This window comes from Corapipo altera, unplaced genomic scaffold, assembly GCF_003945725.1.
Source record: "Corapipo altera isolate COAL_440 unplaced genomic scaffold, ASM394572v1 55, whole genome shotgun sequence".
NCBI classification, from domain to species: Eukaryota; Metazoa; Chordata; class Aves; order Passeriformes; family Pipridae; genus Corapipo; species Corapipo altera.
In genome coordinates, this window is record NW_020884882.1 from 706,665 (window position 1) to 722,348 (window position 15,684).

A 15,684-nucleotide genomic window follows, 5' to 3' on the forward strand; every position below is an offset into this window, starting at 1 on the left:
CTCTATCATCCTCCCACAACCCAAACTGCCCCAACACAACAAAATACCCAGCCAGGCGATCTGCGGCTTCAGAATGGGCAGAAGGGGAGCTAACAAAGCATCCAGCACTGGCTGTTCCCAGCAAAGCACCCAGGAGGATTTTTGTTTAATGTTGCCATTTCGTGGGTCCAGCAAATCCAGTTCAAGGGAGCTGGGTGCCTGCCCCAGGGTCTGCACAAGCGTTAGGAGCTCCCCCACAGTGTGCTGGGGATGGAGACTCCTGCTAGCTGGGCAGGTCCAAGCCCCTCAGACTGCTCACAGAAACAGCATTTGCTCTGACAGACAGACTCTGCTACCGGGAAACTGCCAGAATAAAAATAATGATTCGAATCTGCAGCCTGCTGTAACAAAGCAAAGTTCCCAGAGACATCAGTGGGGCTCTTGCATAAGTGAGAGACAAATCTATTTCTCCACGATTTTAATGCGACCCTTCCATATTACTCAGCAAGTAAGATTGCTAAAACTGCAAATGCTAGCATCCAGTCTCTTTTCTCCTTTGATACTAACTCTTATCATTTGTATTTTATTCAGCTGAATTGTGGAAACATAGAAACCAGCCAGCTCCTAACTTTCTGAGTCTTGGGAAAACCAACACAAGCCTTGAACTTCAGATTTGTGGATGCAGAGAGCACACCCTTAACAGACAAAGCTCTTATCACTTTCAGGAACTGAGAAAACAATAGAAAGCTCTCAACTTCTTAGTTACACCAAGTCACCTGAGAAATGCATCCAAAATCTGCAGTTAGATGCATACTTGCTGACCGAGTTACCCACAGCCATCTGACTTGAGGCTGAGCCCCAGTCTGCACCTGTATGATAATGCACATTTAAACACTCTGATCCATCAGGATCATTTTCCAAGGTAATGCAGTTTCCTAAAACAATTTGATAAAGTTTAAACACATGTTAATATGCAGGATAATACTTCACAAGTAAGTTCTTTCACAGGTAGTGATTACTTCTGTACCTCTATGATACCACACCACTCATCCTCTATGCAGGCAATTATTGGCTCAGAAGACAGTCTACAAAAAGTTACTACAAGCATTAAAATCTACCTGGCTGTTTAAGAACAGCAAAGTGCACAGTGGTACATGGAAGTTCAGGTTTGGCTTCTAAGGTTTAATAAGATCAGAGCCATTGTGTAGGTAAAATCTTAGACTTGAGCAGAGGTTTGCTTTCCCCAGGATATGCCCTTCCAGCTTCCTTGGAAATAGCACTGGTGGGCTCTAGAGGGAGCTGCATCCAGTCACAAGTAACCAAAATAAAAGAATCTAGATAGGGAAGTCCATCAAGTAGGAAAAAATGGGAAGACATCAATCACCACTCTTCCCTTTTCCCCAAGAAATCCACCTTGCACTCTACAAAGTTCAATTTGCAGATTAAATTATAGGATTATCATTTATGGGCACCCATCACTCTGTAATATATACACACAGAACACAGCAGAGCTCAAAATTAAAGCCGCCCTCATGATCATCTTCAGCGCTTTTCCAGATTTAGGAATGACCTGACTTTTGCTTCTTTCCACACCTTTTCCTCCATCTCATCCACTTTCAATCAAGAAAAAGAACCTGCTCTCCACTCCAAGCTTACTCTGATGAGCCTGTGCCTTTCCTTAGCCCCTGCCACCAGCTAAACAAGGACAGGAGATCAAAGCACATGTCACTAGACTGAGGAAGAAAGCAAGCAGCAACCAAGCCAACTGTGCCATGTACTGCAGCAGATGGAAGCAGCTCATTACAAGGTTCCTCAAAGAGCAGCTGCTGTCTGAGGCTGTCTCGACCTTGGGATGCCCATCTGCCCCTGATGCCACCCGAAGACAGAGCTGTGAAAGGCTGCTTTCTAAAAGGAGTTTGAGAGATTAGAGAAGGAAGTATGTATTTCTTCCTCCTCTTCTTAAAGAATATATTTCATTTTCCAGTAGATAGGGAAGACAATTTAAGATCAGTGTTTCCTAAGAGAAAATGGTGTGCAGTCTGGTCAAAAGTAGAAGGCAAAAAGATTTCAGACTGCTGGGACAAATCTCCATTTACCAGCACAAGCAGGACCATCCAAACGGAGTAAAGAGTGCAGGTAAATTACTTTCTAACAGTAGTTCCTTTTATCATCCAATTTTTTTCCTCCAGCAGAATGGGCCTTTCTAAATCTGGATATAAATGATATAGAATAGGATACCATTTAGTGGGGTATTGTTCAGGAGACTGTCTCCACACTCTTTTTCTGCCTGTTTCATACAGGTGAGGATAACATGACCTAATTTTTTAAGAATAACTTCAGTTGAAAAGCAAAAACTGATGCATTTGAGCAGGAGGAGCCTTCAAAATGAACAGATTTATACCAAAGACTTTCCTCTCTTCCCCTGTAAGGACAGAAATTTGCTCTATTCCCAACCACATACATCCAGCTGGGGACTCCCACACACCCCACAGTTTCATTTTGTTCCAGCAATTTGTTGGGGAGAAGAAAAGATGGAATGATTTGGGGTGGGAAGCACATGAATAACACCATCTCCAAAATGAGTAGCAGATCTCTGTACTTCAAGGATGCATTCATGTACCAACCATTCAAAGAAGTATTAACCCACACTTCCACATGACTCTAAAAACAGATTTCCAAAATAATTTCAGCTTTAATAACTCCAGGTTCTAATGAAGTTTCTAGTAAGTAAGGTGTCAACTAATGATTTTTACCATTGGGTTACACAAGGAAATTACCCAGGCAGCTACAAATCAATTTTCCTTTCAATGTAATTGCACCCCTTGCTGTACACACCACGATGATGACCCACAAAGAGCCACAAAGGAGCATCACATTAAACAAAATCCATTCTTGCTATAATTTCATGCCAACATTTTTTTCCCCAACCATCACCAAGTGAAAATTGTAGGCAAAGCAGATCTAGCAGGACCCCTTTAAATGAACAGGCTTTCCTCTAGCGAGGGCTCAAGGAAAGCAAAGAACTCTTCAAATCTGGATCATCAGTGGCTGCCACCTGAAGTGATGAATTCCTGCCTTGGCTTGTTGGGAAACTCAAAACTATGATATCCAGTGGCAGCTCAAGTTCAAGCAAAAAGCAGTCACCGAAATATATTGAGGATCACCTCCAGAAAGGAAAGGTAACTCTGAATCTGTCATGATACTATCAAATGTCAAACAGGATGAGCACAGTTTTAGGAGGCCAGGATGAGGAAAAGGGTCTCTCTTCCCCTCATTCACCTCCTGTGCCAATCTCTCAGGGGTTCTGAGACTTGGCCCTGACACCTTCACCCTGCTGAGGAGCTGCACAGCAAAAGAGCACAGGCACCTGTGTGTCCTCCTCTCCTGGGATTTGCTATTCTGTACCACCAACCACCTGTGCTCCTCATTCACTCCTCTTGAAGGGCCTGTATGTCCATAGAAACCCCACACAAACCAGCTTTGGTTTGCTCCAGCACTTTGTCAGGAAGTAGGAGGAACAGTATGAGTCTGAGCTGGGAAGAGGGAGCTTCTCCAGTTCTCCACTAGTCAGAGATGCCACAGATTTGGCACACTCCCAGCCCTGAGGAAAGAAAGAGGGGATGAGAAAGGACAAAACAGACAAGGTGAACAACACAGGGCAGAAGGCAAGGCCAATTCCATGGAGCTTGTCATAGCACAGCAGTAGCATCTCATATGTTATTATTTGGTGTTGACTGCTATATTTGTACAGTAAGAACTGCAGTACTACTGTAGTACTGGAAAACTGTTCACTGCTATACCCTAAAAGTACTGCTGTACCACACACCCTGTAATGCAAACACAACCAGCAGCCTCTGAGGACAGTGTCTGAATGCTTGTGCTCATTAAGGAATCTTTCAGAGAACTGAACAACTACTTCTACCCCTGAACTACACTTTAAAAAAAGTGTTTCATCCATATACTCAGAGGTAAGAAAACAAGCAACTTGCCATCACTATTAATAGCAGAATTATAGCAATACATATGAGTAAGAGATAATGAATTCCAGAGACTTCAATCAGAATAATCCAAAGACATTCAAAAAGTGGGAAAAGAGAGCACTACAGTGGGACTCATTCAAACACATAACAGCTTTCCTCAGGAAAGCTCTGAGGTATGAACAGTCCTCGCATTTGAAAGGATCTGTAAAATCCATATTGGAGGTTTGTTTCCTCTTTGCTCAAATCAGCTTTTATTCCTATGGAGTTCTACACAGCCCTGAGCAACTACCAGGATCAGAGAAAAAGTGCAGGACTTAAAACAGCCCTTTATCTCTACAGTCATCAGTACACCACATTTCTAGTGAAAAAGATTTAGGGAGTTAACGAAAAAAGTTCTTAGCAGTCACGCACTGCTATCAGAAAATCAAACACAGTAAAACAAGGGCTGCAACCCACAAGTGATGAGAAAACAGATGAAGTGGGCAGGGATGACAAGGCTGGAGAAGCAGTGGAAGCCTCTGGCTAGGATTGAAGCGTGCTGCTGGGGTGGCCGTGCGGGCTGGCAGCCACTGGGAAGGGGTTCTGAGGGGCAGAGTAGGAATGGCCCGGAAGGAGCACACCAGCAAAATAAAAGACTAAAGCTGTAAGAGCTCCTACACGTGATGCCAAGGTTCACTAACTGACCACCACTGAAGAAACGTATAAAGGATGGAAGCTGTGTGGTTATTAGCTCTCACTTACTCAGAAATATTCAGAAAACAAGCCTTCCAGGCTCTTTTTCTTCCTTAAGGGCAGGGGGAAAAGGTTTAAGAATTGCTTAAAACAAGAGTTGAAAGCTTGTACCATACAAGTCCAAACTAAACTCTAGACCATCCATGGGACAGCCTATACTAAATGCAAACAAAACTGAGCAGAAATGAGAAAAAGTGCCCCAAAGCTGAAGATTCAATTATCAGAACGTAAAAGGAACTCCAAGAAAATTACAAAACTGAAGTTTCACAACCATTAACTCCACACATAACATATATCAAAAAGACAAAAACAGGTTAAATGTGCAAAACACCAGTCACTACTAAGTGTTACTAACAGGGGTAGATGACATTACATTAACCCTGGAGGGTTCTTAAGTCATTTGAGGCACCATCAGAATACGGAAATCCTAATATAAAGCCACTACTTTGCAAGCAAACAATAAAAATGTTCATTTATAATTGTTATAATCACTAGTCTTTAAAACAAGTAATTGATTTCAGTTTGGAGGAAATATATGTGCAGCCTGTTGTCCTTCCAAGGAAGTAACTGTGAAACATTAATAATATTCTAAATCTTGTAGTGCTAGAAATATGCAAGAGCCCATCCACAAGGGAATGAACCCCCCAGGATCCCAAATGGGATCAGAACAACCACAGTACCAGAAGAGGAAGAGAACAGCACAGCTGGGAATAGGGAGAACAAAGTTTTAACAGAAAATATTAAAATTAAGCTTTTTAAATGCTTCATAGTATAAACATTAGAGCACTGCACCCCTTCTTGTGAATAAAACTGCCTGTTCCTCAGATGATTTTTATGAATGAGATTCATCTACAAAGACAGGACTACAAACATCAGATGGGCAAAATAAAACAAACTTCTTAATCCTGCAGTTGGTTATATTTCATAGGAGAAACAGCAGGAGACTGGTTCTGTGTTAGATCTAAGGTAACAGATGCCAAATGACATTTCTGAGGCAGTCTGTAGCTGTGAGGAGCTATCAGGAAAAGCAGACTGGACTCCCCCATAGAAGAAAACAATTGTACATCTAAGCACCCAGAGAGCATCCTGATACTCTGGCAGAGAGAATTAAAGCTCAACAATCTGAAACCTCAGAGGCAATCTAGCTTTGCTCAGATTGTGGAAGAGAGGGTTTTTCCTGTACCTAATGAACAACTATAAAAGCTTTTTATGTTAGTTTTATGTAAACTGTCTTTTTACTCTTCCTCATTATTTTCTATATTTGTTAAAATTTATTTTTAATTAGTCACTACAGAAATATAAAGCATAAACATGTTTCTGGTGTTTTAAGATGAAAATAAGCAGCTGTCATTAGCAGTTAATGATGTTCTGTATACCTACATTAATCTTGTTTATACCAACATTAATTTTGTTTGCTTTGGAAAGAACAATCTTGACAAACAATTATGATTATTCACCCATAATAATATAGATGTTGATGATAAAGTACATGGGTCTAGGATAAAATAACCATGGGAAATGACATACATCCCCCATCACATACAGTCACTCCCCTCTATTAATAAATTTTGGCTACCATGTCACACTTCCTACAGCTCCACTGGGTGCAGAGGCCCATGAACAAAGTGACAAAGTCACCACCACCCTCTGAGACAAAGTAATCTGTGGCCCTACAACTCTATGGTATAGAGAATTCCCTTGTTTCTCACCTGAACTAACACTTCCTTTTCTGCTACTTTCTCATTAGGAAAAAGTGATCACATTAATAAAAACAGAGAAATAAAATTAATTTGTGTAAACATTTTATAAGCATTTAAAATCAAACCAGCATCTTCAAGGAGCACGTGGCTAAAAGAATATAAAAACAAAACAAACAACACTTGAGGACAACAATGTACTGTGAAGCCAAAAATACTTTAGTGACTTGAAGAGAGAAGTATCTGTCTTTAACACATTCTGTGCTAAGAAAAGGAAGACTCCCAGTAGGTTTAAGTAGGTGTATTCAAATATCTGCACACCCTTTGAAGTTATGAAAAATTGGGATTTTAAAGGAAGCAAATGGAGCTCCTTAGGTTCCAGCTGCAGTTTTATGATACAAAGAGTCTGATGGCAAATTCAGCTTGGGGGATTCCCACCTGAGCTATGCATTCCTGTCCACATGCCCTAGATCATCAGCCCTTGTGCTGGACCAACAAACTGATTTCTAGGATCATGCCATGACCCAGGACACTTACCCAATAACACTTATATGTAATCTGCACAGCACAGGCCCACAAACAGCTGTAATGGTCCTGACGTGAACTGGTCCTCTCCTGAAGAGGAGAGTAGGGCAGGTATAACCAGGTGAGGATAGAAGGTGACAACTTACTTAGTCAGCACTTCCACCTTTCATCTTGTAAAACACACAAGCAAAACTGAACCCAACCTGTATGCTGTCAGAAAAGAACATTTTCCAGCTGTTAAAGATTATTATTGTAAATGAGCAATAATTGCCCATAGCATCCATTAAATTTGTTACTTATGGGCAAACCAGTGATGCAAAATTTTCACTGGATTCTTTTAACAACACAAGTAATTGTAAATTGATTTATTTACTTCTTTATATAATTGCTTCCTTAAAATCTGAAGCTATTTTAAAAATTCCATCCTCCTTACATTTTATTCTTGTGGCTTGTTTTCTTTATGGGACTGTTTTTGGCCAGGACTCCATATTTAACCTACATTAAATCCCTATTTAAACTAAACACCCACGTAAGCACTTCTCCCTACCAGGAGCTGGACAAATCCTAACCCTTACACAATCTACTAAGGGGCCACAGCCATTTTCCTATAACATAAATATAATGTGTGCAGAGACTCACAGCCCCATTCACTTACCACTTTCATCAAGTAAGTCCTCCTCGTCATCCCCATCATTGTCCTCCTCCATCGCCTCCTCCTCATCTTCCTCCTCCTCCTCTTCCATATCCTCCTGCTCCAAGTCCGGGTCCAGGTCCGGATCACTCCCTGAGATTGACTCGTCTGACATGATTCCCAGTGGTGCTCCTTGTGCATTACCTGCTCATGTTCTACCGTGAGGCAGCCCTGCAAGAAAGGAAAAGAGGTCCCTGAGCCCAGCGAGTCCCAACCTCTGAGCCTCAAGGCTCAACATCATAGCAGGATTATGGCACATAAAAACACAAACCTGCCATCAGCCTTGCAAATAACAGTTATATCAGACTGTTAAATATCAGACAGTGCACAAAATCCTGTGTGGAAAATGGATGCCACAAGCAATGGATCATAACGATACAGGTCCAGCACTGGAGTATCAGTATCAGAACCAATATATTAATTATCACTCAAGGCCTCCGAGTCTTTATTGGTATCCCTGACAGTAGAAAGATTCCTGGTATCAATGTCTGATTGCTCAGAGATGCAAAAATAAATAAATTATGCGAACAACTTCAGAACATTGCTGTCCAAATATGAAGCATAGAAAAAAGGATCAGTCCCAGAATTCCCCTACAGATACCTGTTACCCCGATCCCTGCATGCACCATCACAGTGTGCAGACATGGGGCAGAGACAGGAACCCCCCTCCTGCCTCAGCTGTACCCACTGCCAAGGTCACCTAGCTCCTCATCACAGCCTGGCTGAACTCCCTGATCCAACTATGCAACAGAAACAGTGTTACCTTAATAATTCTGACAGAAGGCAACAAAGATCCAGTTTCTAGAGGTTGAACGTCCCTTGTAAAACAGGGTAAGAAGAAAAGTAAACACGAAGGATGGATCAGACAGAATTTGCATTTCCTTTCTCTCAAGGACAAGAACTGGAGCTGGCTGTGCACGACTCCTCCAGTGCATCACAACAGAAATCATGGTACAACACAACAATAAAACCTAAAGAGAGGACCAGGGCAGTCACAAAGTCACAAGTTTATCTGTTCAGATCATGCACTGTCACTTCTGGACAATGATGGGTTCTCCTGAGCACTCCTCTTCCATAAGAACAGAATGATCATAAAGGAGCTATGTAAGATAAGGTGGATGAAAAGAAACACAACCAAGAAAGGAATATAAGGCATCTTGATCTCAAGGAACTTGAAGGAAAGGCTGTGTTCAAAAAAATCAAGCTGCAGAAGAATTACTACCCACATGTTCCCCAGAAAGCTTTAAAGAAAGATGAGGGAAACATTTCCTCATTACTGATTTCCCACTGCCCCCTACTTATACCACATTTCCAGTGTAAACTATGAAATGTTTAAGAATTAGTCAGCCACTTAAAAAAACCCACTTCTAAGCTGATAAGGCCCCTCACATATCTAAAAACACTTCAAGAAACAGAAAAATGTCATTTTCAGCTGTGTTTCAGCAGTTACCAGACAAGCTCAGAAACCTGAAGGTTAAAGACACAACTCAACACCCCTCTAGCAGGGCTGAGAATCCAACTGTCGAGTACGCTGAATTATTCCAGCTGAAGTTATCAGTTCCTGCTCTGCCCCTCTCAGCTCCTCAACAACATTGAAGAGTGTCTGAAATAAAAAACAAAAACACAAGAGAAGAGCAGGCTTTGCAGAAACTGGCATTGGAATGGGAAGCCTTTCACCACTTGGTCCCAGGAGCACTTTACCACCCGGCAGAGACAACTGAAGTCCCTACACTATTGAATGTGTCACATGAAATAAGTTGGATTAGTCAAACAGACGGCAGAAAAGGCCAAAATCTGAATTAGCTCAAGTGGAAGTGTGCCAGTTTACACAAGCCAAAGATATTAATTCAGCTTCTGTGGTAGGCAGGTACGAGCCCCGTTGCTGTCAGGTTGGTGCAATACAGTGACCTCCAGCATCACTTGCTTTCTGACGTCTGGTGCTTCAGCCAAGGGCTGCAAACACAAAGCCATCTATTATCACAAGCTTTTCCTGACAACTGTTGTGCTGAAGTCTCTGTGTATTTCAAAACAGTAGCTTATTTCTTCTTTTAAGTAGCAATAATGTTCCCTTCCAGCTGATACTCAGCCCTAAAGAAAACAAACATACTCAAACCTGTAACTTGCAAAGCTGCACAAACCAACCAACCAACCAAAAACAAACACTACTAACACGGCAGGAATGAATTCTCATCTACAAACAGAAAAAACAGAAGTGCTGTAATGCCACTAATTGCTCCAGGTCAAAGAATGACACATGATACAGTTTCTCCCATCAGTATCCTCCTGTGTGTCACTCTCTTATGTTTCATCATTTGTCAAAGAGCTTTAAAAAAAACCCCAAATCAAAACACGTAACACTTTCCAAATACTATTTAAAGGCAAGGACATGGGTCCTTGTATCTCTACAAACAAAATCAAACCCAGTGGAGAACAGCTTTCTCTCAAACTGAAGTACAGAAGGGCTCAAATCTAAGCTTTATTTTTGTTTAGCAGTAAATACACGTTCTGTATAAGCCAACTCCTGACACCCGCTCGCAGCCCCAGCCATATGCAGGAGAGTTAAACAGAAGCTTTTGAAAAGATTTAATTAAATCTTGCAGAAGCTGGGTGAAACAAAGATGGTTAACTCCTCTGTGCCTATCGTCCCGGTGCTGCCTGTCTTCCTGCCTCCCTCCCTCCCTCCCTGCTCCTGGGCTCTGGCAGCTCCACTCAGCATTGCCTGAGCCTGGGTCTCGGGAGGGCTCCCATCCCACCCTGCCTGGTGGCACTGGGAGCAGGGAGCAGGTACACGGGACACAGCCCAGAGACTGCCCTCGTTTCTCACACCGATCTGACCCAGTTCAGAGCCTCCCACCAAGGGGAATTACACAACAGGGCCAGATTGTAGCTGCTGCTACTGTTTTATGGCTGAGTTATTCCAACCTGCCCCATCTCCTGCCTTTGCACATGCAGGCACACTGTGCTCAACGTTTAATCGCCGCAGGAAGGGCACTTTGAGAGAGATAAACTGATTACCTGCAACTGGACTCTTGGGCTGTGCCACATTGGAGCCCCTGCCCTGCCACAGGACAGGAGCTGCCCCCCCCAAGCAGGATGTGTGCCATGAGGAGGGTGACAGCACCAAGAAACACACATCAGTCCCACTACATCATCCTTACACACAGCCAGACACCCTTACAGTACAGTGCCTCAGCATGTGGTGAGGCTGCTGAGAAACCAGGGTGGGATATTAGGGGAAAACACTGAGAAATTCCTCTTGCTTACTCAGGGAGGAGAAAAGAGCTGTCATGTTTATCCTACCCAGGAAGTTAAACCCTGCAATCAACTGCACATCAAATTAACATCCAAGACAGCCTCTCTCATGTATTATGTCCTGTCTTTCAACAAAGATAAAAATAGTTCTGAAGTTTTTTGAGCTCTGTTTTTTTAAGGCAGAACATTTCAGATAGTAAGTAAATACCATGTGGTGATGACTGCCTCCTCCTCAGCACAGAAAGGAGGCCCAGTTCTGGATGAGGAAGCCTTGCAAATCTGGACACAAATCTGTTGTTCTCATGTTTGTCTTTCACTCTGCGAAGCTTTAAAGTCACTTCTTTGCATATGAAGTTGAGGGAGAAATGTGTAAGCAACTTTTTCCCCTCTACATGACAGTGGTTCACAGCAGGGTCATGCATGCCACGAGCCAAACTCTGAGGTGAAACAGCAAACATCAGGGGTGTGGGGACTTGGGCCACTTCTGTGCATCACCTTCATCTGAGGACTCACCAGCACTATAAATATTAAACCATTATTTAATGGATTATTACAAATACCATCGAGTAAAAAGGAAGGAAGCAGGAAGAGCAGACTGGAGTCATTCCTCACCTGAGAAGGAGAAGCAGGGTTCCCCTGCACCTACAGGAAGCTACAGAAGCCAAAGTGACTTTCCAGCAGCTCTTTGCCTGATGTGACACAAGTGATTCAGGCACAGGACATGCTCATTCCCGAGTACACACATCCATCCCATACAATCCCTTCAGAAAGGGCAGGTTTAACACTAATGCTACTCCAGCGCTGAACAGTAAAGAGGATTCCATTACCTCCCCAACCTCCAGCCAAGCCCAATATCTGGGGCTCATCAAGATTTGTCCCTTAAAGCCTGTTTTATAACCAAGACTTCATGTTGGTCATTGTGGTGCCTGGCCATAGAAACAGAATCAAGCACGCTGGCAAATCACAAGAGGATTTGCACAGACAGTTTAATAAAACCAGGTACTTCTAAGTCAGTGCTGCATAATGCTCTCCAGTCTCTGCTGTACAGTCATGTTTCATGGTAATAATAATTTCCTTTAACTGTTTTCCTTTTTTGTTTGGCAATAAAAAGTAAAATGGTTGGTTGGGGCCACAGGATTCCTCTCAATACTCTCAGCTCACACACAAACACTCCAAACTGGATGTGTATGAAGGTAACTGCTGGCTCCTCAGAGGGAGTCTCATCTTTTTGCTAAATCACTGCTAGCACCGTTTTGGCACCTTACAGGCAGCCTTCAGTAACTAAAGGAACGTTATTATAAAGCACACAGATGCATCACTAAAGAAGCCATGAGCTTAAGCTTCTCTGTATGACAGAAAATCTTGTAACAGTTTGCAAGTAATAACTCGCAATGTTATTGCAAAATAATTAATACTTCTCTGTTCAGTTTAAGAATCTACCAAGAAATAAACCCAAGATCAGTGGGTTTGGACAGTTTGATTCTAACAAACACTATAATTTCTGTTATGTAACATATTAACACTTCTATTATGTTATCATGTAAAAAATGGCAGGGGAGAGGGAGGATCACTTACAAGGATAAATATTTTCCCAAAAAGAAACAGTGTTACTGACTAATACCAGTCCAGCAGATCCCCTATATGCTTTTAACAAAGCAAACGAGTGTTTACTGAAAAATCAACAGGAACTTCTTTCCCCCAGGAAAAACTTCCACAAATCGCATTTAAAGCCATCCTTAATTGATTACTTCGTGATTTAAATCCCTTCTTCCTTCACAGCCTGAGACTGTTGAGACTCAAGAAGCACAGTTTTTCAGCTGTGACTCACAGCTAACTGGTGGCCACACGCTGCTGGCTGGGAAGGAAGAAAACAATTCTCCTTTTCATCTTGTTCAAATCGCAGCAAAACTAAGTGGCATTGATCCCCTCTAAGTGATGTGTTTCCCACAGGAATATTAAACTGAGGGGAAAAGAAGCAGCCTGGAAAATCATAAACTGGGGAGAAACTGTTTGCCCTGGACCGCCCTTCTGGGGAAGGCAAGTGTGCTTCTCCCCACCCCACATAAATATAGGACAATGCATCTAGTCTTCACCCACGCTGGACGTGAGTATTAAGGAGCCCACTGTGATTTATGGGGAGCAGGAATACAGAGGAAAAAAATAACAGACTGCTTTAAAAAAACACATCCATATATCAGTTTTGGGAGAGTTGTGGGACCTGCTCTTTTACTCTCTCTAGGTTAACAGTCTCCCTCCTAAAAGGCATCCCAAAACTACACCCAACCTGAAACTGGTTGTTCCCTCACAACAAAAAACAACAAAAGCTGCTGCAAGAAAGGGCGGGAGAAAGGAAAGAAAAAAAATCCTAAAACCAACCCATAAAGAAAAGGGAGAGCTAATCCTTCCCCTCTGCTGACATGACAGTGCTGGAACGGAGAATGTGACAATGGACATTACATAAGGCCTGGCTCCCACTGCGATCCGAACAAAAAGAGCCAGCGCGAGTCAATGGCACCATCTGCGGATCCTCACCCAACCTGAGCCCGGCACATCCCGGCCACATCCATCACCTGCCACGGGAGCCACCCCCCAGCCTCAGGGCCCTCCTCTCCTGCAGTCCACAAGGGATGCAGGAACACCCCACTGCCAACAGTGTCAACATTTTGTAACCTCCCCAGCAAACCTGAACTCTTGCCAAGGTGCCAGTGTTTCCTTCCCCACAGACCTCGTGAGGCTCCTCACCTCCGGACAGAGCCAGCAGAAATGGGCAAACTGCTTTTGTGTTTGTATATATAAAATGTTGCACTGTTTTTAAGAGCATTTCTATTTACTCTATTAAAGCAGAAACTGACTTCCTATAAACCAACTCTTTCCTTTGAAAACCTGAAGTGTCCTCACTAGTCACTCACCATAGAAGAGCAGTTTGATTAGTACTGCACAAAGGTTCAGGCTACCTGAGGTAAGAAGCATGTGATTGGTTTTGCTTCCACTAATTACTGATATTCATCTGGATTATCACCATCACAAAATAACGAAAATTTCATCTCTTACTTCACAAAATTTCCATTTATGTTTTTAGCTTTGCCAGCTTCTATATAAACGGCATTTGCATTCCCTGATAAAGAAAAAATGGGGGAAAGGAAACTTTCCTTCTCCAATCACTGTTTCTGCTTTCAAAGCAAACAGCATTTCAACATAAAAGACACTTCTAAGTGTGCCCATGGTGCTACAACTACAGAAAAGCAACAAAGACCTATAAGAGGAGTAAAATAAGAAAATATTTCAAATTATGGGGAAGACTCAATAGTAGGGCACAGCATGCCAGGATTCCAAATTACGTTCGATGCATTTTACATAGCAGATTAATTTGGGGTAAATTTCCCTACCCTGCACTAGTGATAATGACTCCCCTATTCCAAAAGACAGAGTTGAAGACTCAGTTCATGGCAGAGTGTGCCAAGCCTTCTCCTTGCAAACACCCAAACTATGTCAAGACATGAGCCAATTCCCACAAGCAGGGGAAGATCCAGATAGCTGAAAGATCCCTCTAGGAGTTTAAGCTCTTGTTATACATAGGTGCCAGAGAAGAAGTTATGTAATAAATCAAGACTAAATTACATAAACAGAAGCAGTGGAACAGAAAGGAGGGAAAAGGCTCGGAGCTAATCCCCTCTCAAGGAAAGATCAGTCACTGTCACTACTTGAACAAGAGCTATTGCTTTGGTCATTGAGATATCTGAACATTATGGCTCACCTCCTTGAAGGGAATCCCACAGAAACAGGCTGGGATAGCTCATAAACAATGTTTTCATCTTTCAGAATGAGAACAATTGCAAGTTTTCATAATATTAAAAGGCCTGATTCTCTCCTATTTTCTCAGTATCACCCCATCCACACACTCTTCTTTCTTTGCCTCCTAGAGAAGCACATTTCCTTACAGGGGAGTGATTCACTGCCTGTGACTGTGTCCCTGCTCAGGAAATGAGCTTTCCATCAGCAGCAGTCCAGGGCAGCCCACCATCCCCTGTGAGGCAGATGCCAGTCACATTGCACACTGTCATTGGAAGATCACAAAGTAAACACATCTGAGCTCTGCCTTTAGTCACAGCTCTGCATTTCAGCACAAACAATCACAGAGGTCTGGGAGTTTGGTTTTGATGCGTCATCTTTCTCCCTCTTCAGAACTGGACTTAAAACCTGAGGTTCTGGTTCATGCAGTTTTTAGGAAAAGGAAGAATTCCACATAGGTCTGTTCCTCTTTATTCCTTACCCCACCTCCAGCAACAGTAATTACACCAGGGATGAGGAAGCATTACTTATGCCACCTAAGAAAATGAGGAAAAAAAAAAAAGAAAGAAAACCAGGAAATCCTGAAGTAGAAAGAAATGGAAATAAAAAGTTTCAAACTCACATGATATGAAGATGACAATTAGCATATGTTAGACCTAAGTTACAGTCAAGCAATCAGACATTGAACTAATCTTTATTTAATGCCAGTGTAGATTAAAAATCCATCAGAGGATTCAAATTTGTCATAAACATGGGTTTCTTTCAGAGTCATTCCCTCCAACAGTCATTCCCTCCCTCAACATTGCACAGTGCTGGAAAAACTAAAACATTAGGTGCCACTTGAAATGGTCATTTTTCTGCTAGTTTTGAGAACAAAGCCACCAAAACCTGTTGATCTTTGCCTTTCCTACTATGCAGGTCAAAATGAAATACACATTGATCCTTATCCATCCTGCACAAATACATTTGCTTTGATAACACTTAAGATTGACACTACAGGCAGCTCACAGGGAAAGCAACTGGACGAAATAGCCTCCTG

General features: G+C 42.4%; 1 protein-coding gene across 5 annotated transcripts in view; it reads right to left on the reverse strand.

Moving 5' to 3' along the window:
• Positions 1–15,684, reverse strand: part of RAD54L2 (RAD54 like 2) — a 69,505-nt gene that overhangs the window by 39,774 nt on the left and 14,047 nt on the right. For 4 of the 5 annotated variants that reach the window (XM_027640194.1, XM_027640189.1, XM_027640188.1 and 1 more), the window contains one exon: positions 7,569–7,775. In XM_027640194.1, the coding sequence (XP_027495995.1) occupies positions 7,569–7,719 (151 nt within the window). In that variant the 5' untranslated portion in view covers positions 7,720–7,775. Of the gene's footprint in view, positions 1–7,568; positions 7,779–15,684 lie in introns of all 5 variants that reach the window. The other variant, XM_027640191.1, reaches the window with a different exon arrangement.